The sequence below is a fragment of the Fukomys damarensis genome, unplaced genomic scaffold (genome assembly GCF_012274545.1).
Source record: "Fukomys damarensis isolate Sample0158 unplaced genomic scaffold, DMR_v1.0_HiC HiC_scaffold_10, whole genome shotgun sequence".
Classification (NCBI taxonomy): Eukaryota; Metazoa; Chordata; class Mammalia; order Rodentia; family Bathyergidae; genus Fukomys; species Fukomys damarensis.
Window position 1 is genome coordinate 32,704,859 of NW_022900922.1, and position 25,973 is coordinate 32,730,831.

The 25,973-nt window shown below is 46.6% G+C and overlaps 1 protein-coding gene across 3 annotated transcripts in view; it reads right to left on the minus strand.

Moving 5' to 3' along the window:
- Dsp (desmoplakin) overlaps positions 1–25,973 on the minus strand; it is a 42,447-nt gene that overhangs the window by 16,007 nt on the left and 467 nt on the right. For 2 of the 3 annotated variants that reach the window (XM_010622823.2, XM_010622820.2), the window contains exons 1-13: positions 24,035–24,089; positions 14,673–14,775; positions 13,562–13,710; positions 12,424–12,598; positions 9,227–9,355; positions 7,355–7,405; positions 5,866–6,027; positions 4,869–4,973; positions 3,950–4,045; positions 3,146–3,271; positions 2,530–2,682; positions 2,000–2,154; positions 1,010–1,136 (exon numbers count right to left, since the gene is read on the minus strand). In XM_010622823.2, the coding sequence (XP_010621125.1) occupies positions 1,010–1,136; positions 2,000–2,154; positions 2,530–2,682; positions 3,146–3,271; positions 3,950–4,045; positions 4,869–4,973; positions 5,866–6,027; positions 7,355–7,405; positions 9,227–9,355; positions 12,424–12,598; positions 13,562–13,710; positions 14,673–14,775; positions 24,035–24,066 (1,563 nt within the window). In that variant the 5' untranslated portion in view covers positions 24,067–24,089. Of the gene's footprint in view, positions 1–1,009; positions 1,137–1,999; positions 2,155–2,529; positions 2,683–3,145; positions 3,272–3,949; positions 4,046–4,868; positions 4,974–5,865; positions 6,028–7,354; positions 7,406–9,226; positions 9,356–12,423; positions 12,599–13,561; positions 13,711–14,672; positions 14,776–24,034; positions 24,090–25,973 lie in introns of those variants that run through there. The other variant, XM_010622822.2, reaches the window with a different exon arrangement.

The following is a 25,973-nucleotide window of genomic DNA, read 5'->3' on the forward strand; positions in this document are numbered from 1 at the left end:
ATATATATATATGGTTTTTGAGAGCTAGGAGAGGTGCTGAGGTGCTGCATGCCTGGAATCCCAGCACTCAGGAGGCTGAGGCAGGAGGATCCCAAGTTTAGGCCCAGCATGGTCAATTTAGCAAGTTAGCAAGACCCTATCTCAAAATTATAAAACAGAAAAGGGCTGGAGATATAGTGCAGTGCTAAGCCCCTGGGTTCAATCCACCAAACCACAAGGATTTAAGGATTTAGTCCTTGTTTCTAAGAACTATAGCAGTGTTTTCTTTTCCTACAGCACTTTTTTCTTCAATCAAAATATTACTAAGAAGGGCCGGGGATTTAGCTCAGTGGTTCTGGCACCTCCCTCACAAGCTCAAGGTCCCAAGTTCGATCCCCGGTACTGGAAAAAATTTTAAAAATTACTCAGATGCCCTAAATATTAAAGCACAACATGGCCAAAGTGCTCTGCCTACAAACAGAAGAGGGGGTCAGGGGACCCCAAAACTTAACCAGCCTGTGCACTTCTCCTCACTTAATCCCAGTCACCCCTAAAGCACTCCCCGACCTGGGATTCTTCAGGCCACAATTGTAAAAGCACCGATTTAGACAACGAATGCTTTCAGTGTTCTTCCAAGAGTTCCATCCCGCTTTTTCCTTCTGTGTCAATTATGACCTAATTTCCCATGATGTCTAAGGGACACAGGGTCTGGAATATTTCAGGCCACACCGTCTTCCCCAGAAGGACTTCAGTGAGCCTTTCTGCCTGTCTCATGACCAGCCGTGAGCTGACATTTCCCATTCTTTTGGATGTCCCCCCAGCTCTAGGACTCAAACCCAGGCCTCACACCTGCTGGGCAAGCACTCTGCCGCCGGGCTAACCTCCCTGCCTCTGCCATCCTACAGCGGATCGATCCGAGCCCCTGTGGGAAGCCAAGAGTCTGCCCTTGGGAGATGCAAAGGCAGCCGCTGCCTGGTGCACGGTTTGCTCCGCAGTGCACAGCACCCCTGCCGCGGGCCTGACGACGTACCTTGGCGATGGTCATGGCTCTGATCTTCTCGATGTCGATCATGCAGTAGTGCCAGGACACCAGGCTCTTCATGTTGATGTACAGCTGGTTCCACAGGGCCAGGATGGCTTCGTAGTACTGCTCGATCCTGGGAGGCACAGAGGGATATCAACGTCACACTTCAGACCGGGTTGGAGACCCAGACGTGTTTACACAATTGCTCATCAAACGCCAACTGCCCCAACAGGGGAGCTGGGACGTATGTCATTTTCAAAACTATCAATATTTCAACGGAGTTAGACTAATCTAGTTTCCAAAAAAACATTTGCTATCCAACATCAGGATAGGTAATCCAAACCCTTTTTTGGTAGAAATGTGCGGTGTGATTTTTCTGTTGCTGTGTTGTTTGCCAGCAAGTTTTCCATGGAAAAGGTCTAAATAGGAGGGCAGGTGCATGAGATGCCAATCAGGAGGACCAGGACTTACACACTCCTGTTCCCCATGTGGCTGGAGACCTCTACACCAACAGGTTTAAGAAAGCCTGCTGAGCCGGGCATGGTGGTGCACGCCTGTAATCCCAGCACTCAGGAGGCTGAGGCAGGAGGATCGCTGAGAGTTCGAGACCAGCCTGAGCTACATAGTGAGTTCCAGGTCAGTCTCAACTACATAGTGAGACCCTGTCTCAAAAAAAAAAAAAAGTAAATAAATAAATAAAGCCTGCTGAGGACGAGCTGTGAAATGAACGCTCTGCCTACTGACACTAACTGATGTGCTAAGAATAAAGAACTTCAACACAACCGCTTCCAAGCACTCCACGCTCCCGCACCATCATCATCTTTTTGAGTTCTTGCAAAGTAATCATAGTGTCCTCACCAAGACACAGTAAAGGTGACCTTCATGGGGCTGCTCTTCTGGCAGGTGATTAGGGCAACAAGATGCTAATCTAAGCTTCCTGTTTGAGCACAAGCCCTCCCTCCCCCATGCACACTGCACGCCATGGCTGCCACGTACTTGCAAGAGAGGTCCACGGCCAGAGGATTCGGAGGAGGAATGATCAGTCCCACGGAAGGAACCAGCATGTCCACACCCCCTGGGCCCGTCACGTACCACTTGCTACGCTCGTTGTTGTCTTTCAGGATGCATTCGTCCCCCTTGTGCACGATTTTCTGAAAGGCAAGCAGGCCCTACTGTTAGGGCTGTGTCTAGCTGGCCCCCCCAAAGCCTCATATGGTCATAGGTAAGGCTTTGCAGAGGTGGCTGGACCCAGGGTGCAGCTCAGTGACAGAGTTATGTGCGTGCACGGCCAGAGATGCTGCGTTCAATCACCTGCACAAACACAAAAGAAGGAACTGACTACTGTCCCAATCACTGACTCACAACAGAGCTGCTGTGTTCCTTCGGTGGGACGCTGCTTTATATATAAGAGAAGAAACTACAATAATTATTGAAATCAAGGTTAAAAGTTTGCTGTCTTGATGGACAAAAACAAAATGAAAAGAAAAAGAAAGGCTTTGTGTTGTTCGGAAGAGCTGAGTACGCACCTGGTCTTGTTTGTAGTCGCATAGCGCCCTGAGGATAATGGGTTTATTGCTGCGGTAGTCTGGGTTGCGAGGTTTCAACTGTATAATCTTCTTGGATTTGTTTACCAAGTTCTGCACCTGACGCTTATATTCAAGGATTTTCTCTCGTTCCTTCTGCAATTGCAAAACAAAATCCCATGAGTTTTAGAGGAGCTGATGAAGCTACATTACAAGTTAAGTTTCGCTACAGTTGCACTCCCTGTAACAAGCCACAGATTCCGCTGCTGGGCACACAGAAGCTTCCCTAACAAGCTCTCCAGGAGTTACAGGGCCTTGGAGCGAGAGGGCAGGAAAACCTGCTTGTGGAAGGCCATGTTGCTAAAACCTGAAATACGCTTTCTCAAGGGGGTTGTCATGTTCCTGTTGGTTTTGTTTTCAGCAAAGGACCCAGTGTGGAAGCAAAAGTCATTCTGAACAGTAACTGAGCATGCAAAGAAATGCATTGTGGAAAGCCACTGAAAGGCTAAGGAAACAAACGTTGGCTGGGGCTCTGGGGGCGCACAGGACATAACCGCAGCCGGCAGTGTACCATTCCCCCCACCTCGCACAGCTCTGGGGCCTGGGCCTGAGATGCTACCTCGAGCTCTTTGATCTGCTCTAGCAGGTGTTGTAAGGGCATGTTCTTGTCACAGGGGTACTTCTTCCTGATGGAGTCCTGCAGGCCTTTCAGGTAAGCTTCGGTCGACTGGGCCTCTTCAAAAAACTGTTAGGCATAAGAGTGATTCCACATCAAGGAAAGTAACTTGGTAAAAATGTCACTGCTATAGTTCAGACCTTGAATTTCCCCCGTGGACCCCTGTGTGGAAGGGCAGCTCATGGGAGCCCTGGAGCCCTGCAGCCCTGGAGCTCCCTTCAGGAGGAGGGGCTTAGTGGGAGGTGCTTGGCTCACTGGGGCGTGGCCTCAAAGGGTTGTAGGACCCGGCCCTCCCTCCTCCTCCCTTTGCTCCCTGCTCAGCTATGCATTCCCCACCATGATGTGCTGCCTCCCCACAAGCCCAGAGTAACAGGGCCAATCCATCACGCACTGGACCCTCAAAAACTGTGAGCCAAAAGGAACTTTTTCTCTCTAGCAGTCAGTTATCTCAGATGTTTTGTTACAATGTTGGAAAGCTGGCTAACAATCATTTAGCAGTTCTGTCTCAAGGACTATTGTCTCTGAGCCTCTCTTGGATAAGTGGCTGAAGGACTACAGCAGAAACTATTTATGTATGTGACAGCAAAAGACTGCATGACTGGTGTCCAGGTGATAGATATTTCTCTCCACTGAAAACCAGTCAGATTTATGCAATATTTTCAAGATTGTTTTTAACACCCTTTAGAACACACTGGAAAGATAAGGTCGTAAGAACTAAAAGACAATGAAATTATTAAGAATAAAAACCTGAAAGTAGGCAGCATTCTCTTTGAGGTGAACATCAATGCATTTGGTGATCTGCAGGATCCAACTCCATTGTGTCTGCAGAGTGTCCATGTACGCCTGGAACAAGAAAACAGCAGCTGTCTGACCCCAATTCCGTCACTCAGAAGTAGCAGAGTATGTCCCTGGATAGACATGTGAGCCCGATAAAAGCTATGAAACACCTTCCAATCTAATTCCCAGTCAAGCAGACCTGTCTAATACTACATACAGAATCTCCCACCAAAGTAGTCTTGATAGGGGAGAAACTGAATTTTAAATCAGTTTGCGCAGTTACCATTAGGAGTACTGTATTAGTCCAAATATAGCTTACCCAAATGGTGCAGCCACTGACCACTCAGAACAGATACCGAAGACAGAGGCAGGGTGGTCCCTCTGCCACACCAAAGCCTGTTCCTAGACAGGTTCCAGATGTTGGGGGGCTTAAGGTTGTGGCTCTTATCTACTCTTGTGGAAGTTTCAATCTAACAACCAATATGGCCATACTAATGCTAATAGCTAATGCAAGCCTTGAGCACAGCCTATAGATAGGCAGAAGTCAGCAAACTACGGCCCAAGGGCCATATCTGGCCGACTGCTTGTATTTATAAATAAATTTTTATTGGAACACAGCCATATTCATTGATTTACATATTGCCTACAGTTACTTTTGTGGTACAAGGGCAAAGTGAAGGAACTGAGAGAGACTATATGACCCACAAATCTAAAATATTGATTACCTGGTTTGTCCAGAAAATGTCTGCCAATCCCTGGCCTACAGTACTGATCCCAAAATAGAAAATAAAATTGGCACAGCCTTATGATGAAGAGGGATCATTCACCTACAAAGTCTTTCTTTATAAAAGGCCTTTCCTTGTAACAATAGAAACATCAGGAGGCCTACCTCGATTTTGTCTGAAGCTGGATGCTGATTGAGGACAAGCTGGTCACTCTCCTGTTTAAGCTTATTAAGCTCTTTTTCCTTGACTTCCAGTTGGCTCATGCGTATCTGTAAAATAAAAATCCAAGCCACCATCAGGCCTCCAACACGCCCAAGCACTCACTGGAGGCAAAGTACAAACGAAGCTACATTTTGGAAATAGAAAAATGCCAAAGAATTTTGTTATATTTTCCTCAAGAAACACAGCTTTCTTTTCAAGGCTGAGGCCAGACAGGTGACACAACCGCTCCAGTAGTGACAAGAGCTATCATGAATATCAGCAAAGTAGCCTTTGTCTGAAATGTTTGGAAATAGAAGTGCTTTGGCTTTGGGATGTTTTCAGATTATAGAACGCCAGCTTGTACATAATGAGATTAAACACGAGATTCTTTATGTGTCGTGTACATCTCACACAATGGTCTGAAGGTGACTCTATGTAACATTTCTGGTGCACCTATGTTCTGACGGTGCCCAGTCTTGAGGTCAGGTATGGAATGGCATCATTTCACCCTGCAGCTTTTGGAGCATTTCACATTTTGGAATAAGGGACGCTCAACCTGTACTGATTCTTACTGCCTGGTTTCAATCTGCCATTCAGAGCTGCTATGCTCTAGGTCATCTGAGTCAACTAATTCTCACCTAAGGAACCTGTTTTCTAGAATGGTAATCCACTGGGGAGGGCAGTTTTTTAGGTCGGTACAGTAGCAGATGCTTATAGTCCCAGCTACTCAAGAGGCTGAGGCAGGCCCGTTGCAGTCCAAGAGTTCAAGGCCAGCCTGGGCAGCAGAGCAAGACCCTGTGAAAACCAACCAATGTACTGCACCTCTTGCATCATCGAGCCGCATCAGAACAGAACAGTGTTTCAAGGCTGAAGTCCAGGCAGCTGATGACATTACTGAAGGCCCCCCACAGCCCCTCCTCGGAGTCCACCAAGGCACCCACAACCTCGGGGGCAGCTTACAGAGAAGGCCTCCTGCTTCTGCGCGATGTCGGTGTTCCTGTCGCTCCAGTCATACAGCAGCTCCTCCTCCTCGCAGTCGTTGATCCACATGATCTCCCGGGATGTGGCCTGGATGATGTTTTGCAGCTGCCGTAGGTGGTCCATCCGCTCAAAAGATGCTTTCTGCACGGCCAGGTGGACAGCAGCATTAGAGTAACAGTGGGCAGGGGAAAAGCGCTCTGCAGACCCACAAGTAAACCTCTGTCTGCCCTTTCCAGGGCTGGGGTGGACCTCAGCACCAGAGCTCCTGCCTCGCGTATGTGAGGACCCAGTGTGATCCCCAACATTGAAAAGCCAAAGGACTCATACAGTTCCTTTTACCAAAACAATTCTAAGAGCAGGTAGCGCCTATTCACCCACTGCATTTGTTAACCATATGGTATGAGAAAAGAACCCATGCAAATTGGGATGAATGAGAGAGCCATTTTAGATTCAGGCAGTCTAACACTGGAGGGTCTTTTTATTGGGTTGATTGATCGATAGTCTAATTGTGGCGCTGGGAATGGAACCCAGGACCTCACACATGGAAAGCAAGCTCTCTGCCCCGAGCACACCCCCAGTGTCTGAAAGGCTTTGATGTACCTAACGATGTTTGGGTCCAATGGGACTCTTAGAAATCTAAATCGAGCTCTTCCTACCCTCTCCCTACCCACCCCAATTCATGGTGCGTCTGTTACACCCCCAGGCCCGGCAGGAGAAGTGTGTGTCACCAACAGACCAACAGACACATTATTTCATCACTGCCAACAAGGAAATGCAGTTAGCTCCTGTTTAACAACCTACCCATTAAACGACCATTTGGACTTACGATCCCCCCACTTTTTTGTAGAGTTTTGTATATTTTCTTTTTAGAGGCTCAATGGTATTTTTTGGTTCAGAACCCCTTGTTTACACAGTACTGTAATTTTTGCTGATGGTATCATATGGCACAGCACTATAGTTTTATGTTCTGTTATACATTATAGTACTGCATGAACAACTTTTGCAAATAAAAAGCAAAATCATCAAGTTGGAGTTTCCTTTGACCATTTCTTTGCTCTGCACATTGTAATGCACGTACTACACGCAGTTCTTCACTTAGCAACCAGTTCATTTAACGACCAACAACCACCGTGACGGGGTAGTTACACAAACAATGCCTGTAGCTCTTCAAAAGGCAGCCAATTTAGAAGTGGCAAAGTGCAAGTGTTTAACAACCGTCATTTACGTAACACAACATGAGAACAGAACGGTGTTAGGCATGGTTTTCAGAAAAAGAAAAAAAATCTTTTAAAACTTCAAAAGGAAACTCAGGAGTAGCAACAAAATCAGCATCTATGAGCATGTAAGTAGGCACACCGCCAAGGTCTCAGGTGAGACGCCAGACAGCTGAGCAGGAAGAACTCGGGATGCAAGGAACCGAGTTTCAATGAACGGAGACTACGTGCACTTCAGAATTAAATCCACTTACCAGCAGGTTTTCATACTCCTCCTCTAACTGGTAGATCGCAGACTTCTCACGCTAGAAGAGCACAAAAACAGGTTACCAATTTAATGACGCTGGGATCTACAGAAAAAGCAGCCCTTCTGCACCTCCCTGCTGTCAAACACTGGCCTCAGACCCCTCAGCAGAAAAAGGTATTTACTCTATGAAGGCTTTTACCCACACGGACCTTATCCCAGGTGGTTTGAAGGTAACCCGCTATTGGCCTGGTAATGCCTTCAACACAGAGAAAAGGCCTGATTGTTCACTTAAGGGCTCCCTGGTTCACACCTGTAATCCTAGCACTCTGGGAGGCTGAGGCAGGAGGATCACAAGTTCAAACCCAAACTGCATAATTTAACAAGCTCCTATCTCAAAATTAAAAACAGCTGGGAGGGCCGGTTCCGCTACCTGCCTTGCAAGCACAAGGACGTATGTTCGATCCCTGGTACAAAAAAAAAAAAACAAAACAATAGAGCTGAGAAAATAACTCAATGCAAATGCCCTGGGTTTAATCTACAGTACTGAAGGGAGAAAAAACCAGGGATTGAACTCGGGATCTTTCACCTGCAAGGCAGGTGGCAGAACCACTGAGCTAAATCCTCAGCCCAAGAAAAAAAATTTAAGACTTCTCTGGTCACAAATTTTTTTCAAGAATATGAAAATATCAATTCAAGAGTCCCAGGATCTTAGAGAAATGAGGGAGAGAGGTCATCAGGCAGAGTACTCAAGTGATAAAAGCAAGGCAAAAGGTTGTCACAGAAGTGAGGATGAACAGCTCTAATCTAATTTAAAAAGTAATTTCAATGAGACCCAGGAGGTGACTGTCAGGCCAGGCCCGGCCTAAACACAGGGGACAGAGCAAACAGGCTGCTTTCAGCAAACAGCAGCAGCTCGTCTGTAAATAGGGCAAATGGACTCAAAGAAGCACATTCTGCCCTGGTGCCCAGAGGTCCGGCGACTGTGCACACAGCTGAGCAGACGCCCTTGGCGTCCAAGTCAATAAACACTTCTCCCAGACTCCTGGGCCCTTCGGTACCTGTGTAAGCCTATTCCCGTCCCAGTTAGCTGCTGTCTCTCCCCTGGTGTCAGCCCATCCACATATGGATGTGGTAAATTTGGCTTGTCCCAGCTGGCTGCTGGAATCTCCTGGTTTTAGTCCCCGTTCACTGGTATAAACTTTCCTTTCAAAAGCCTGTTTTTGACAAGTGGACCCTATAACAGTAACCACACACTGAAGATCATTTTAGTATCTATGCTATGCTTTGCTGCCCAGCTTCAAGTCTGACTTTTCTCAGCACAGGACAGGTGTCAAGGTGAAACATGATTTCCTTCAACAGAGATAGTTTTTAAATTTTGTGCTCTACCACTGAGCTGCACTGCCAGCCCATGCACACATTTTCATTACTGGGTAGGAAAGGATGCACCAGTCACACAGACCACCACCACTTCTCGTTAGCAGTGAGGGGACCAGGGTCTTAGCTCAGTGGTGCCTGCCTTGCAAGTACAAGGGCTGGAGTTTGATTTCCAGTACCAAAAAAAAAAAAAAAAAAAAAAAAGTGAGGCTCTGCTTTCTGCAGAAACTGATTTACAGCCCTCTGCAGTGCTTACTCCCAAGCTGCAGACCAGGAAGTGGGCGCATGGCCCTGACCTTTGGTTCAACTCCTCCCCGTAGGTTAACAGCCTCTCTAGTAGGTCTGGCTGACTCCACTTCCCCCTTCCTGGGATTTTTCAGAACTTTCCAGGCTCTTAGGAAAGAATCACAGCTTAGCTTTCAGACCAAGTTGCCTGGCACAGAGCGATCGCAAACCCTCCCCTGGGCGGGTGCTCTGAAGACTGAGCTGGAAGCCAGCAAAGTACCAGGTCAGCTTTGATCTTGTCCAGCTGCCAGCGGTAGTCCCCGATGGCGTTGTGCAGGCCCCTGTGGCTGTTGATGTGCTGCTCCACCGAGGCCAGGTCCACACCCCAGGCCACCATGTCCATCTCCGCCTGCAGAGGGAGAGGGGAAAGAAGAGGGAGGCCCGTGACTGCCCCTCATCTGCAACTGACCGGTGCTTGGCAGCATCGGGGGAAAAGTGCCAGGGGAACAGGCCCGGCTCTGCTTTGGACAAAACCAAAGATGGAGACTTCTCAGGAGGCAGAGGCAGGAACATCACCGGAGCCTAGGAGCTCAAGGCCAAGCTGGGCAATACAATGAGACTCTGTTTCAGTAAAAAAGAAAGAAAAAAGAAAAAAAACACTATGTATTGCAAGCACATACTAATAAGGATGATGAAAATAAGATAAAAGAGAAAACCAAAAGTTCCCATCAAACTCAAGGTCTTAGTTTCAATTAATGTTGGAGTATGTTTTTATTTACTCATTTTTTAGTATGTGTTTGCCACACATAATGATCCCATTCATCATGGGGAATCTGTACCTGTGCATAATGTATTTTAATTCTTTTTGTTCCCCATTCCTCTCTCCTCCCTTCAACTCTTCTTCCCCTCCTCCATTTACAACAGCTGTTTCCATTAATTTTCTTATTTTATCCTTTTTCCCTGCTTACCCTTCCCCTCTCTCTCCCCCTTGTTCCCCTTCCCATTTGAATAAGTTCTTCCTACTTCCCAATGTCTATCCTCTATTTTGCTCCCTATTTATACTGTGGGTTTGTCATACAAGAGAAGCAATGCGATATTTAAACTTCTGTGTCTAATTTACTTCATTTAAGATTATGGTCACTAGCGGGCATGGTGGTGCACACCTGTAATCCCGCACTCAGGAGGCTTAGGCAGGAGGATCGCTGCCAGTGTGAGGCCAGCCTGAACTATATAGTGAGACCCTGTCTCAAAAAAAGAAAGACAGACAAGCCAGGTGTGGTGGTGGAGGCCAAAATGGGCTGGGGACTAGTACCACCAAAAACAAAACACAGGAAACTGCACTGTTCCACAGGCTTTATCCCGGGGCAGGGCCATTGGCTCAGCCTTCTCTGCAGGAGCACAAGCAAATGTCCACGTCACCTGCACCATCTGTCAGACAAGCCAGGGACACACTTTCCAGGCTGGCAGCGAGAACAGCCTGCTCATTGTTCACTGGCACGTGCAGGGCGAGGCCTCAGGAAGGGGAACCACTGCAGAGTCAGATAACCCGGGGTTCAGGGACTCTGCCCCTGGCTCCTGCGGCTGTCCTGGCTTTCAGACAGAAGCAGCAGGTGCACGCTCTGGGATGTCAGTGCGATGCCCGGGCCAGGTGTGTGGTATCGGTCTCGCCCATCAGCAGAAACACAAATCAGGGAGTGAAGACGAAACTCTGGCATGGGAGCCGTGGGCCGCTCCTGACTGCACTGCTGGGAAGCGGCTCCCTGCCCAGCTGGGTCTCCCAGGAAGAGGGACAACACAGGCCACTCTGGGGATGAGGCCCTGAGGGAAAACTGCAGCAAGGGATCAAAGCGCTTAGTCTGCTAAAGTCACGAGGGCCGAAGCCCGATATCAGAAGCACCGTCCATCAAGGTCTGTTAGAAAAGGACATGCAACTGACCTGTCCATGTAACGATGGCTTTTTCTATAATTTAAAATATGTTGAGTCTCTGCCACAGTGTTCTTACCAAGCCACACCCAACATGAATACAGAAAATGATAAAGTATGAGCTGTTGGACTTCTACAGCTGTCATTCTGAGTTAGGAGACACTAGGGGCTGTGACGTTTCACAATTCATTTCTTCCAAAGGTTGCTTTGCCTATCTGTAAGGATCCTGAGACAGACGTGATAGTGCACACCTGTAAACCCAGCACTCAGGACGCTGAGACAGGAGGATCACTGAGAACTTGAGGCCCACCTGAACTACATAGTGAGAGCCTGTCTCAAAATAAAAAAGAAGCCAAGGGCCAGGGATTCAGCTCAGTGGTGCTGCTGCCTGACCACCTGCCTTGCAAACACAAGGTCCTGAATTCGATCCTGGTACCAAAAAAAAAAAAAAAAAAAGGAGCCAAGCATGGTGGCACGTGCCTAAAATTCTAGTATTCCAGAGGCTGAGGCAGGAGGATTACCTGGACTACATAGTGAGTTCAAGGCCAGCCTGAACTACATAGCAAGACCCTGTCTCGAAAAAATATACATTCATACATACATGAGAGGAAAAGTTAACCCAATGAATGAATGAATCAATGTCTAGTAGCAAAAGCTTTCCCTACTTAGGAAAGAACATTCTCAAAATTTTCAAAAAGTGGCCATGGGAGCATGTGCCTGCAGACCCAGCTAATCAGGAGGCTGAGAGGATCTCATGAGTCCATGATGTCCAGACCAGCCTGGGTAACAAAGTGAAACCCAATGTCAGATTAAAAAAAAAAAAAAATCAGGGGCCAGGGGCGTAGCTCAGTGGCACCGCAACTGCCTAGCAAGTGCAAGGTCCTGAGTTGAATCTCTGGTATCAAAAAAAATAAAAAATAAAAATGGCTAAGACATTTTAGAACCACTGCTGAGTTGGTTAAACAATAACTAATCAAGCTTCCTTCCAACCACAACCACACTGCATCACGATCCCTCCACAAGGTATCATTCTAACACATGCACCTTCTTCTCAAGAGGACGGTACACCAGTAGTTGGTTTTCATTATAAAATTCCCATCTCTGTGATTACAGCATAGCCCTACTGCCACCTTTTCATTACAGGGCATAATTACTACATAACACAACAAAACAATAATTAGCCTTGAAAAATACTCTGTAGAACCCCAGTTCATGCTTCTGCTGCCATTATTCCATTCCACTCCCACACGGGTGACGTGATGCTTGCCAGGGAGACAACTGACACCTCAGACACCAGGTACCGGAATATCCGGTCTGCTCCAACTCTCCGGTGTGAGACCATTTTGAATGGAAGCACGGATCACGTGTGAGGTCAGTCCTTGCCAGAGCAGAACAACGATAGTTTTATTCAGCACCTAACAGTCAGTGATTACCACCCGAGCACCAGAGTGCTGTGGCTGGGACAGGTGGGCTGTGCCCCCGCCGCCCTGTGTCCTGGGATTTGAGGGTCTGGGGTGCAAGGACCCACACATGCCCATCAGGTTGCTGCTTACCCGATGCTGCCTCATCCACCCCAAGCACTCGCTGGTCATGCGCTTGGTGAATTCGTCCCAGCCCGAGCCGCTCTGACAGGTATACCCTCCGCCGCCCTTGGAGCTGGCCCTGCGCACCCGCGGCACACTGATGGCTTTGTAAAGGGCTCGCATCTGCTCCTGGAGCTGAAGCAGCCTGCAAGGAAAGGCAAACAATGATCACCGCAGGACAGGGCCCAGGACAGGGGTGGCGAACCTATGGCACACGTGCCGCAGCTTTCTCTGAACGCTCCAAAAGGTTCGCCATCCCTGGGCTAGGAGACCTGTTCAGGGCAAGGTTCCTGTCCTGGGATTCCTGTGAGTCCATGTAGAGGCCACAAAGCTTCTATTTGAAAAAAAAATTTTTTTTCCTTATGGCATGGCTTGAAACTTGATCTCGCACAAAACATTAAGCCTGAGGAAGCTACTGAGAGCCCAAACTACCACCAAAGCATCACTGCCAGTGCCCAAGCTGGTCACACCTGTGCTGTCTCAGAAGTCTTGTCCTGAGGATTTGCCTCGAACCTAGGCCTGCGCAATGTGACAGCAAACTAAGACCACACATCTCCACTTCAGGGTTCTCACTGCCAACCCACGAGTGCCACTTCTGTACTCATTAAGCTGGAAGTGAACGCTGCCAGAGGCCTCCGCTGCCATATAAGCGAAGGTACAGTAACACCCCCTAAGGGACTCAGCTCTCCAAAATAAGAAGCAGAAGCACTCTGGAAGGCTGAGGCAGGAGGACTGCAAATTTCAAGCCCGCTTGACTTTGCATGACCTTTTCTCAAGATAAAAAATAAAATTAAATTAAAATAAAAGAAGGGCTGGAGATGTAGCTGAGTGCAAATCCCCTGGTTTCAATTCCTGGTATCACAAAGAAAAAAAATTTAAATAAAGATGAAAAACAGAATCCTCTTGGGCAGATCTATTTCATTCTTCTCAAGGCAGCTTTGTGATTCCACAAAAGATCAAGGCATGGTTTGGGTCTTTTTTTTTTTTTTCTTTTTAATTGCAGATACAGAAGGCTGCAGAACACCAACTAAGGAAGGTTTTCCCCAGGACCCTGATGCTGGGCAGCGCGGCAGCCCCAGCCACCCTCCGCGCTGGGGACAGTAAATACCTTTTCTGGTAGGCATCACAGGGCTGGCCCATGTGCCGCATCTCCCGGATCAAGCTGTCCGTGACTTCCATCTGGTCATTGGCCTGAGCGAAGCACTCGTCCAGCTCCCGACTCCGAGACAGCTGGATTCCATCCCCATATTTCAGTTCCTGAAAGAAAGGACTCACATGAGGGAAAACTCGTCAGACTGGGAAGAAAAGCTCCCTGTGCGGAAACCGAAGCAAAACTTTCCCCTGCGAGAGTCACGGAGAGTGCGTGATGCGTCCCCACTTCGCCACCATGCAGAAGATTCCTCACGGAAAAGGACTGCATGAACTCGGGAGGTAAATAAGGGAGGTCGTGAACCAAATTCTGTGGGTAGTCTTTTAAATGTTCATTTAAACTGTAAAAGCAAATTCCCAGAATGCTCATCTTCCCCTTGAGTCAATATGATCAATGAGTCCACCTTTCGTGTTTACGCGGGATTTCACTGTGCTAAGAACACTGTTCCATTGTACCACATAGGGCCTTTTCCCTACCATCTGGCGGGTTCCAGCCCAGCCTGGGCAACTTGGCCTGACTCTGTCTCAAAAAAAAAAAAAAAGTTGAAACTGTAGCTCAGTGTAAAAGGCCCTGGGTTCTATCCCAACTAAAGGTGGAGGGGAACAAACTTCATGTTGAAATTTAATCTCTATCATGAACTGTTAAGAAGTGAGCCAGGTAGGAAGTGGCGAATGGATTTCTGGCTTATGGATCACCTCCGCGTGGCTCCGCTACAGAAACCAGCTGTGCCAGTGCCTGCCCCTCGCTCCCTGACTATTGCCATGCGGCTCCCCGCACCGCTGGGGCCTCTGCCAGCAAAAGGCCATCCCTAAAGGTGACCTCTCAACCTTGCCCTGGGTTGCGAGCTTAAACACACCTCTTTTCTTTGTAACTGAGCCAGACACTGTGGTATTAGCAATAGAAAATGGGCTCAAATGATCCCCCTTTCTTGTCTGTTTTAAAGGGATTATCTGCAGACACGAAGGATGCAACAGAGGTCGGGACAGGGACACGTATGGGACCAGGAGACCCAGCCCACTGGGCCCGGGCAGCGGACAGGACCTGGAAGGAAGCAGAAGTGGGTGCTCACCGGCTGCACAATGAGCTCAGCCCGCATCAGGCAGTCAGCGCAGTTCTGCAGCAGCTCCTGGATGGTGTTCTGGTTCTGGAGCCGGGACATGGTGCCCATTTGACTGTGGGGCAAACAGAAATCACATCAGTACAACAGCACTGGTCAATCTGGAAACAGCTCGAACATTCATTGCAAAAACAGAATAAAAATACTCCTGGGAGCCCCTCACCCGATTCTCCAGTGGGCCCGTTTGCTGTACCCCATCTCCCACTCTCCCGAGATGTGTGTACACTTATTTATTTGGGTATATATTATTTTTCTGCCTCATTTGAGAGCCATGCTCTTGAACTCTTGAAGACTCCAGCAGAAGTTCCCTAAGACTGCACCTTTCTCTTATGAAACCACTGCACCATTTTCAAAGTCAGGAAACTTTCAAATGGGTATAATGCTACATTCTAATCCACAGAACTTTTTCACACTGCACTATTAGGTAGCCCAAGAGTGCCCCTCGGGTCCAGGATCCAATCCAGAAATATCCCTTCAATTGTACAAGCACATTTCTGTGCTGTCGCAGAGCTATTTCAGTCTGTTTATCGCTCGCAGTGGTGTAGAAAGCCATGTCCCCAACGCCACAGGTCCCTGTGGGGAGGGCCCCCAGTGACAGATGAAAGTAGCAAGTGCAGCCAAAGAAAAAAAGTAGGAGATGAGAGAAAGGCTGATTCTACAAAAGTATTTTCAGCAGTCACAGTAAAAGTCAATAATGGTAAAAAAAAATCATGGGTGAGGAAAGGTGGGAAACCGTAAGCAATGCAAAAACAAGCCTATCTCCTCGCAAGACGCTCCTAGGGTAAATATTTTTCTGGGTGATGAGGCTTATTTGATGCACATTTCTGGTGAATCACTTCCGAAAGACTCGGAGAGGAACATGGCTGCCAGCCATATTTTAAAGAAAGACATTGGAGGGGTTTAACTTGCTCAGTGATGTAAGTCCACCGTCCAAAGAGCAGAAGATAAGAAGACAGTCCTGCTTTTTAATTTGTTAAGATAAATATGTACATCACTGCCCACTACAGTTTAATGTAAGAGAGATTTAAAACATGGAATTACTGTTTATGCTTGTGAAAGGACTTCCCTAATAATGCACCCCACGACGCTGGAGATCTCTGGGGCTTCAGAGACCCCAGGACAGAGCCCCACATACACCCAATCCTGCAGCTGTGTTCAATGTTCTCTGGCAAACCGCACTGTTGTGTGCCTGCGTATGTGCGTGCATGTCTATGGACATGTGCGTGTGCATGTGTGTGACCCTCTGTGGTTTTGTTCAGTTGGTTCACACTTTTTTAAGGCAAGTTCTCCTATGTGGCCCAGGCTAGTCTAGAACTTGTGGTGATCCTCCTGCCTCAGCCTCCCTACGGCTGGGATTACAGGCGTGTTCCATCTCGCCCACATCCCTACGACTTTTAGATGACGACTTTCACTGTCAGAATTTTTTAAACATGGTTTGGGCTAGGGGGTGTAGCTCGGTGGAGTATTTACCTAACATGTGCAAGGCTCTGCACTTAGGAAAACAAAAGGTGGGGGAGAAAACTAGGAAATATTGAGAAAACAAAGGTGGTATTGTGCTTGGAGGGGTCAGATCACAAGAATGTCTGGACGTCAGCCTCCCACGGCGCCTTACTGCAGAGGCACACTACAGGAAAGCACTTTCTCGCTTTCTCCACACCTATTCGTGGTCCCTCCCTGCAGCCAGGCTCCACAAGCAGGCACTGGTGAATGTGGGTGGGGAGCCGGCCCTCCCTGGGAACCGCTCCAGGCCCAGTCGGCTCCTCCCCTCCGGTCAGGCCTGGGCACTGTGCCGGGCACCTGGCAACACCTGCCTCCGCCGCGCCTGCGCACCGCCTCTGCCTCTGCACCCGCCCAGGCCTGGCAGAGCGCTCCGGCTGCCCAGGCTTCCAGCGAGGCGCCCTGACTTGTGCGAAATTCCAGCCGCCTGAGAACACTCCCCAAAGTGCACCTGTGAGAACCAGGGGAGAACCTCAGGAGACCAAGGAAACTCACAAGCTCCACTAAACCCCAGGAAGGAATCAGGGTGCTCCCCGACTGTCATGTTTGAAAATTTTGTTCAGCATTCAGGGGCATTACCACCGGGAAGCCCAGTTCCCAGCACAGCAAAGAACACGATGGAAAGCCAGATTTCTTAACTGATTTATCAAGATAATCACATCAACTGAGCTGTATAAGAGGGAGGCGAGTAGGAGAGGCTGGGTAGGAAGTATACAGGGACTTCGTCCTACCCAGGCAACTTTTCTGTGGCCTCTAACACTGTCCCAAATCAAAATGCACTTCAAAGGAGGGTAACTCAGGGAGTGCTCAGGATGTCTGAGGCCCTGGGTTCAAAATTAAAAACAACAACAAGTAGACAGGTCAAATTCAATTGGGAATAATATACACAAAGTGGGGCGGGGCGGGGCGGGGCGGGGCGGGGCGGTGCATGCCCGTCATCCCAGCACCCAGGGAGGCTGAGACAGGAGGGTCATCACAAATTTAAACCAAACCTGAATAACTGAGTGAGACTCTGTCTCAAAATACAAAATGTTAATGGGGCGCGAGGTGTGCTGGGAATGTGGTGACACAGCCACCGGCGCACAGGTCCTGGGCTCGGCCCCCAGTATGGAGGATTCAAAGTGTGCACAAGACTGTGAAGTGAATTTAGGAGACAAAATTCGTTTGACAAGATATGAACTCAGCAGCTTCAATACTTGAGTACTTGAGTAATTAAAGACACTTAGCGAGGAGCTGTGTCCAGGGAACTAGGAGGTGAGACAATTAAAGGCCGGATTGAAAGATGGGTGGGTTTTCTCTATTTCAATTCCCTTCTGGCTTCGGAAGACATTCCTCCCTCCAGAGATGCGCTTCTATCTCTACAGACACCTCCTGTCTCCACTGTGGGCCAGTAATTCCACATGCTGCTAATACCAAAAAAACTCCTCCTGCTGGGCAAAAGGACTTGTGGATGTTCATCACACGCCCTCCACAGAACTCAAACCCATGTGTTTCGCTTGCCGTTTTGGTAAAGAAATTGACAACTGTATGGGAAAGACAAGACACAGAGATCTTGTTGGAACAATGAAATGGTATCCTTATTTATCAACAGGGAAGTCCCTGCTTCTCCTGCAGCCCCTTCTTATCCAGGCCCCTATGGATGGCTGTGAGCTAATGTTAAACCCTTAATAGACTACGTTTGTTCCCATTCATACATACAACAACAAAGTTATATTAAATTTACAAATTAGGCACAGTAACAAGTTAACAACACTAACAAAATAATTCTGACATCATACTATATTAAAGGGTATTTAAAACTCACGTTTCTTTCTAGAATTTTCCATTTGCTATTTTTGGGAAACAATTGGGCCAGGTAACTCAAACCACAGAAAGTAAAAGCATAAATGAGAGCCAACTACTGTGCACAATTTTTCAAGATTGCTTCTGGTCCCTGAGCAAAGCCTGCCCAGCCTACGTTTCCTAAGAATCCTGCCTCAGCCTGAGGTGTGGTCAAGAAGCCCTGGGGAAACCCAGCTGGAGAGAAAGGGAAACGAGGGTGTACCCAGCCATGGCTCTGTGCCCCACAAAAGGCACTGGGCCCCGCGAGGTCTCCTGGTGGCTGGGGAACGAGAAGCGACCGGGCCTGTTCCGGACTCAGCTGAGCCCAGTGAGGAGCCACTCAGAGCGGCTTTGCCTACACCAGGGATAATTGGCAGAAAGCAGGTCAGACCCTTCATCTCCTTCCAAAGCAGCACTGCACCCTTTGCCTGAGCCGGGGGATGTGTGCATTTTTTAAAGTTGTGTATAATTCAGAACTTTGTAAGTCAGATCATTTTTTTTAATTTTTTTATTTTTTGGTACCAGGGATGGAACCTGGGTCATAGCGCTTGCAAGGCAGGCCACCGAACCGCTGAGCTAAATCCCCGGCCTGGATCATGTTTTTATTAAACACGTAAGCTTAGGTTGCTTTCAACTCCCAGCTTCTAATTCAGTTTTGTCACCGATTGGGCTAAACGACATCTAAGATTCCTTTCACTTGCTCAAGCTGTAACTATTTCAGGAAGCCACCGAGCCCATTCTCATGGAAAAAAGCATGAAACCCTGTTCTGATTAAAGTAACCAGGGTTTATACAGTGTACTTTGGGAAAACATAAAATTCCACCCAGCATGAAGACATAATTTTTAAATAAATGTACTTATTTACCAAGAGTACATGGGTTTTTAAAATCACTAGCTGCAAAGAAATGTCCAGTACTGCTGCATATGTACGCAGAGATGGGGAAATTCTAAGCCACGTTAGGAATTGTGCTAAAGGTGATTCAAGGTGCCATTTTTAAATCACATTTCAGTGGCACAGAAGATGAAAGACATCATATTCTTCTAATTAAAAATATAAGCAAATAAGAAAATTCACTTGGGTCCAACCAACAAAAGAGCATTCTCTTCCAAACTAAAACAGCTGTCCATGAAAAAGTAACATTCGTCCTTACAAGTTTTTGACTCTCTGAAATTGTTTTCTCTTCAGACTCACAAAGACAAACGATTCATACTACAAAGAACCTGCCAGCACAAACATTTCTTTAAATTCATTCTAAGCTTGTTCAAACAAGTAATGGTCGTTAGCATTTATATAAAGATTCCTTCTCCAGCAGCTAAAAGGAAAACATGTTCTGGATTTTCATCCAAATGGACCACATGGATATGTGAGCACTACAGAGCTATGTTTTATTTTACTATGTTGAAATAGCATTCTTTCCTCTTCTTAAAAAAAAAGGTGACTCCACAGCTGGGCAAAGCGGTGCCTGCATAATCCCAACACTATGGGTAGGCTGAGGCAGGATGACTACAAAATCAAGCCCAGCCTGGGAAATTTAGTGACTCCCATTTCAAAGTAAAAATAAGACCCCATTTCAAAGTAAAAAAAATAAAAAGGTCTGAGGATGCAGCTCAAAGCAATAGCCCTGGGGTTCAATTCCCAGTAGTGCCAGGAAAAAAAAAAAAAAGACTAAAACTAGCTGTCTTAAGGCATTAGTTTAACATTTGTTACCAAAATATTATAGAAATATTTTAAAGAAGCCAGGTGTAGTGGCTCACGCCTGTAATCCCAGCACTTGGGAGGCTGAGGCAGGAGGATCGCTGTGAGTTCAAGACCAGCCTGGACTACATAGTGAGTTCCAGGTCAGTCTCAACTACATAGTGAGAGCCTGTCTCAAAAAAAAAAGAAAAGAAAAGAAACAAATATAGTTTTCCTTCTTTCTTTAAGATGACACCTCACCTCCATTAACCCCAGCCATCAGCGGGAGTATCATACATCTGTCTGCAGAGGTTACAGACCCAACCTGAAGCCTGCCTGCTAAATCTCCACCCACCTCCGCACAATTATCTACACACCTGGCTACCCCAGGCTCAGGGAGCAAAGTCTCAGGCTTAGTCACCTGCCACTCCTACGTGCACTGAACAACAAAGGGTTTTCCATAAAGAAGGTACCTAACATACAATACAAGCAAAGGCAAACACGTAATTCGTCTGATTACTGCTCACCACCCTGATTTCAAAAGCTCAAGAGAAAGACAATCTAGTCCCACCTTCATTTCTACCCTACCATAGCAAAAAGAAAAGGCTTTGCCTCTAAAGATTTAAGTAGAAGTATCTCCTCTGATCCTTTCTTCTGTCCTCACCTAGGAGCTGTGGAGGCAGCACTCTAGTGAAAGTTGTAATCCCAGCCAGGGACATGTAATCCCAACACTCTAGGAGGCTGAGACAGGAGGATCTCAAGTTTGAGCCCAGCCTGGGCAATTTAGCAACTTAGACAAAAATAAGACTCCTAGGGTATATAGCTCAGTGCGTGCAAAGGGCCTGGGTCAATCCACTTTTTTGTGAGTGTTTCTCTGTTTCTACACCACAAGGCTGATGGGCTGGATTGAGAGGGGACAGAATGATCGGGCATCATTAACTTCATCAAACCTTGGGGGCCAGGCACAGGTGAAGCCTCCTCTGCAGCTGGGCAGCTGACTGAGCAGTGACAAGCACTGGTCACAGCTGGCAACCTGGGAGGGGTGGTGATGTCCCTGAGGCACTGCAGCAGCCACTCCCCAATGGGTCTGGAGTCAGGACCTGGTCCTCAACAGCCTTTCTGTGGTTTCTCTGCCCCAGCTGTAACTGGGTGGGGGGGTCGCATGATGTGAAGTCAGAAACATCACGTCTTACCCTGTAAGCGTGGACATTCTGATGCTTCTGCATAGGAGTTAAATTTAAATTAACAAAGGAAGAGAGGACAAAAAAGAAAGGGCTTCCATATCAGGAGGCATTTTCAGTTTTGAAGGTTACCTGTAGGACATGAAAGGAACTGCTGGAGACAATTAATCGAGAATGATGCATTTTAATAGAGTGCAAGAGATTTATTGAAGGGACAAAAAAATTCAGAGAAAAAACAGCTTCCTTTTGTGAAGTGAGGATGGCACAACAAACACAATGCCAAAACAGGGATTTCTATCTTAAATTATTTTCAGATGCTAAATCTTACACTCATTTTACAGAACCCTGAAAAAATTCTTGACGAGTTATCTGCTGATCCATTAAAAAGGCACCTCCTCCATTTGCAGTGAACGGATACAACTTATTCCGCTGGTTGGTAGCACTTTAAAAGGCTCTTGACTAATGAAGAAAGTAAAACCACAAATATTTACCAAAACTTCATGCCCCTGTATTAATAAGGAATTGTTTGCTAGCTTGAGCAAGTCAGATATTTAAAAGGAATCTTGGTGTGATTTAAATATTTGAAAACTACCTTTTAATGCAATTGTCTTTTTGTTCTAGGAAGATGTTTTAACCCCATGGCCTGCTGAGTTGCTTTCTTTTGTAGAGATATTTGTTTTAAATCTTCTTAAATTGTATAAAGTTGTACATCACCTTAGTTTACTGAATAAATTTAAAACAGTTTTGAAGAAGGCTAACATACTAGGTTAAACTGTGCCTTCAAGGGCCAGGGATTTAGCTCAGTGGTGCCGCCGCCTGCCTCGTAAGCACAAGGTCCTGAGTTTGATCCCCAGTACAAAAACAAAACAAACAAAAAATCTATGTCAATAATATAAAAAATGAAAATTATTCAAGTAGATTCTATTGAACTAGCAAAAAAATAAATAAAAGCACTAACTCCTTTTTTGTTTTTATCTCACCTGCCAGATAAAACAAGGGATGTTATGTTTATGTGCCAAGAATTTTATTTCCCACCAAAATCTTCAATCTGTTTGCTAGGGCTTCTCACTAAAGAGTCCTCATTTTCTTGATATGTATGTGAGGTTTCAGAGGATGTGGACCCTTGCACCCCATCATGCCAGTGTACTTTATTGGCCAGCAGTCACATTTTACAGGATGTTGTATCAAATGAATGGCTCCTCATCTGGGTTTGGGGGCTGCAGGGTTATGGCTTCAACATCAGAACTGTATCTGACTGTTCAAAGAGTCAAGACCACTGGGACCAGGACAGCAGGAAGAAAAAAGAGAAATGCTGGGGGAAGAGCAGAACTGATCACTGAAGTGCTAGAACCTTCTGGAACCTGGAAAGACTAGTTAGCTGAGAGTCAAGGTAGACTCCCGGAGTCATATTCACACCCTCCTTTGCTCCACCCAAAAAAGTCAGCATTGCAGCATCAGGGGAATCAGCAGATTTTTTTTTTCCTTCCCTAAATAGTCTGAAGAACAATACAATTGTGCCTATATTTGGAGAAAAAAATTAAATACTGTTCAAAGCTGTTTTGTCCCATTAAATAGCAATTAAGACAGGTTAATACAGAAACAACAATCACCTCAATACAGAATCATACAGGTGTCATTTTGTTTCTGCACAGACAGCAGCTCTATAAGAGGATCAGTCACAGAACACAATGGTTTTGAAACAGATATTTCACAAGAGTGCAGAGTGGGGGCTGCCAGGGTTTGTTTTTTTTTTTTTTTTTTTTAAAAAGCTCACTAGCAAGAAGAGTTTACAAGTTTTTTTAAAAAGAAAAGAAAAAGAATTTTAACATCTGCTTGCTTTTGTATCCTGGTAACCACTTCTCCGCTGCGCGACCAGGAACCTTTCCCATCTGCAAACTGGGAAGTGTTCTGAAACTGGAGGTAACACACATGATATAGCTGGACCACCAGAGGTCTCTGCCAGGTAACGGTAACTACTATTTTGGGTTTTTTGGCAGGTACCAGGGATCAAACTCAGAATATTGTGCTTGAGAGTCAGGCAGGCAGCGGCACCACTGAGCTAAATCAAATCCCTGGCCCCTAACGGTAACTACTATTAACTGTGGGTCTGAGTTTTGATAAAATACACAATTTATTCACATTTAATAACCACGGCTCCTTGCTCCTTTCTCCTTTCTGCTTCCGGCTCAAAAAGGAGACCACTCCTCAGACCCTGCATTATCTCACCCTCTTCTATGCCCATCCATCTTCACCAGTGGAAACACTCCAAAGTCAATTCAACACCACTTCCTGTACAAACTCTCACCAGAGCCCTCACTCTCTTGCCTACACCTGTCGAGCCCAGTACCTTTTTTTTTTTTCTCTTGGGTGGCACTAGCCAGGCAAGTGCTCTGCGGCTGGGCTACACCCCAGCCCTACCCTTCCTTATTATAGTATGGGGCCCACGCTCCTTTCAGGCAGGTCTTGGTATTTTCACCTTGACTTTCCTTAGCACCTAGCACATGCATAGGAAATACTTGCTGGTTAAACGTAAAAATGGAGGTGGGGACACTGCCATCACAAAACTGCGGGCCTGACTGGTCTGCAGGTCAAGCCATGAGGGCACAGGGAGGATAGGGTGAGGACCCTCGGATTCTCAGGCCAAGCAGGTGTGGGAGGGCGCTGGCATCTCTGGAAGTCTGAGGTTTCTCCCTGCTGTGGACGTGGGCTTTCTGGGGCAGGGCCATCTCTAATGGTCCCTCCTGTGCTAAGATTCAATGCTAATGTCTGTTTGTCCTGTGCCTGGCAGGTGTTTGGTTTATTTAGCTTAGACACTAAGCATTGAACCCAGAGGATCACTTTCATGCTAGGAAAGAGCTGTACCTCTTTTGGTTTGGAAACCTCAAGATCTAGAGAAAAGTAAGCTTCATTGTTCTAACCACACGTTGTTGAAGGTTAATGACCATGTTCTGGACTTTCTCCTCCTACAAAATCCACACTTTGGTAAAAAATGTAACTTCAAGGCTTTGGTTACTCTGGCGACAAATTTCAGTACAGATTAACAATTTGTTTCGACTCCAAGAATAAAACTAGAGAAATTCTGCTTTAATTGAAAACAGTATTAATATGATGTCTCACACACAAAAAAACTCAAAATGTACCTCTTCAAAATGATGCCTTTATAGCCAGGCATGGTGGTGCACGCCTACAATCCCAGCACTTGGGAGGCTGAGGCAGGAGGATCGCTGTGAATTCGAGACCAGCCTGGGCTACATAGTGAATTCCAGGTCAGTCTCAACCACAAAGTGAAACCCTGTTTCAAAAACAACAAACAAGAAACCCCGATGCCTTTATATTATCAAGGGTATAAATTACTAAACAAAATAAATAAATAAATAGAACAGAAGAAGTAACGCAAAGTAGTTGTAGATTCTATCCAACCTAAAATAAAGACATAAAGGACAAGCAGTATAAAGGAGCTCTACACCATCCTAGAAACGGACAAGTGTTAGTAATGGGAAGGAAGAACAGAGATTTTTTTTTAAGAGGGGTGTGTGTTGGGGGGGGTACTGTGAGAATCGAACTGGGGACCTTGCACTTGCGAAGCAGGTGGCGGAGCCACTGAGCTAAATCCCCGACCTGGATATGTTTTAAAGTCATTTTTAAAGGAAAAATTCAAATTCGTTTACTTAAGGAAGGACTACAAACATTCATTTCGAGAATAACCAGCCTCGTTCCACCAATAAAATAGCAATGTTTGAAATAAACTTTAAATCCAACCAATAGTTTTTATGCTGGTTCTTTTTGGTCGGGGGGGGGGGCCTTTTGGTGACAGCAGTACTCATTAAGTCCTTCGTCATTCATTACGCAGAGGCAAGGAGGCCTCCCGCTTCTTAAATTCAGGCCGCGGGCAAACTGATTCCCGAGCGCAAACCATCGCGGCCCGGAAAAACAGGTAGGGGTGCTCGCTCCGGCTCCGTGCAGCCGGTCGCCAGGAGTTTCGCAAAGTGCAGCAGTCAGCATTTAGAGGCGGATTTTGCACTCAACAGCGCCGATCCAGGCGGGACAGCTCGGGAAACTCCCACCGGCGGGGCAGAAAGAATGCGCGCCCGAGCCTGGAGCCCGGCGCCCCGAGCGAGGAAGCCTCCTCCTTGAGGTCCTCCCCCCGACCCCCGGGCGGGCTGTACAACTTGACAGGTTTATCAACAGACTTTCGGCTGTAAAAGCAGAACACGGAGACGCTACACAGAGAAAAAGCAGAGCCCACCCCCCAAAAAAATCGAATGCTTGAGTGAGGAATCCTAACAAAATATAGATCTTTACGCAGTTCATTAACCTGTAAGTGAATTAACTAAAACTCTACCTCTACAAAGTATACAGAAAGCCAAAGGAAAGCGCAAGGACCCGAGTTCGAGCCCCAGTAACACCGCCCCCCCCAGAGCCAAAGGAGTAAAATATTCCATGAAGAGGTCTGAATCAACTTTAAAGGTGAAGAGGCAGCCAAGGTGTCGCTCAGTGGGACAGCATCTGCCTAGCAACTTTGAGGCCCTGGGTTTGTCTTTCACACCGCAAAAAGAGTAATAATAATAAATCCAGGCTAATGGAAACACTAAATACTACTGCTAATAAGTACTTGGTGCATAAAAAGTCGAAAGTAAGAATTACTAAAGAATCCTTACATATTCTAATTCGGATTTAAATAGTATGTGATCCACAAATTTCTAGGAATGTGCTCCCCGAATCCCGGAAGATTGCGACAGAAAAGTAAAAGTTTCCGATTTAAATGCTGGTAAGATTTTAAAACAAACTTAAAAACCCAAGTTTGTTTTTTGTTTGTGTGTTGGTGTTGATGGTAGTGGTGGTGGTGGTGGTTTTTGGTTTTTTTCCTCCTACTGCTTGACATATTTACGAAAATTCCTGGAACATTTCGTTCAGAAAACACATTAAAACAATTGCTAAGTCAAAAAGAAAATAAATACACTTGATCTTAGCAAAAGGCCGAGAAGTGGTGAAAAACAAAATAAATAAGGGAGGGGGGAGAGAGAGAGAGAGAGAGAGAGAGAGAGAGAGAGAGAGAGAGAGAGAGAGAGAGAGACAGAG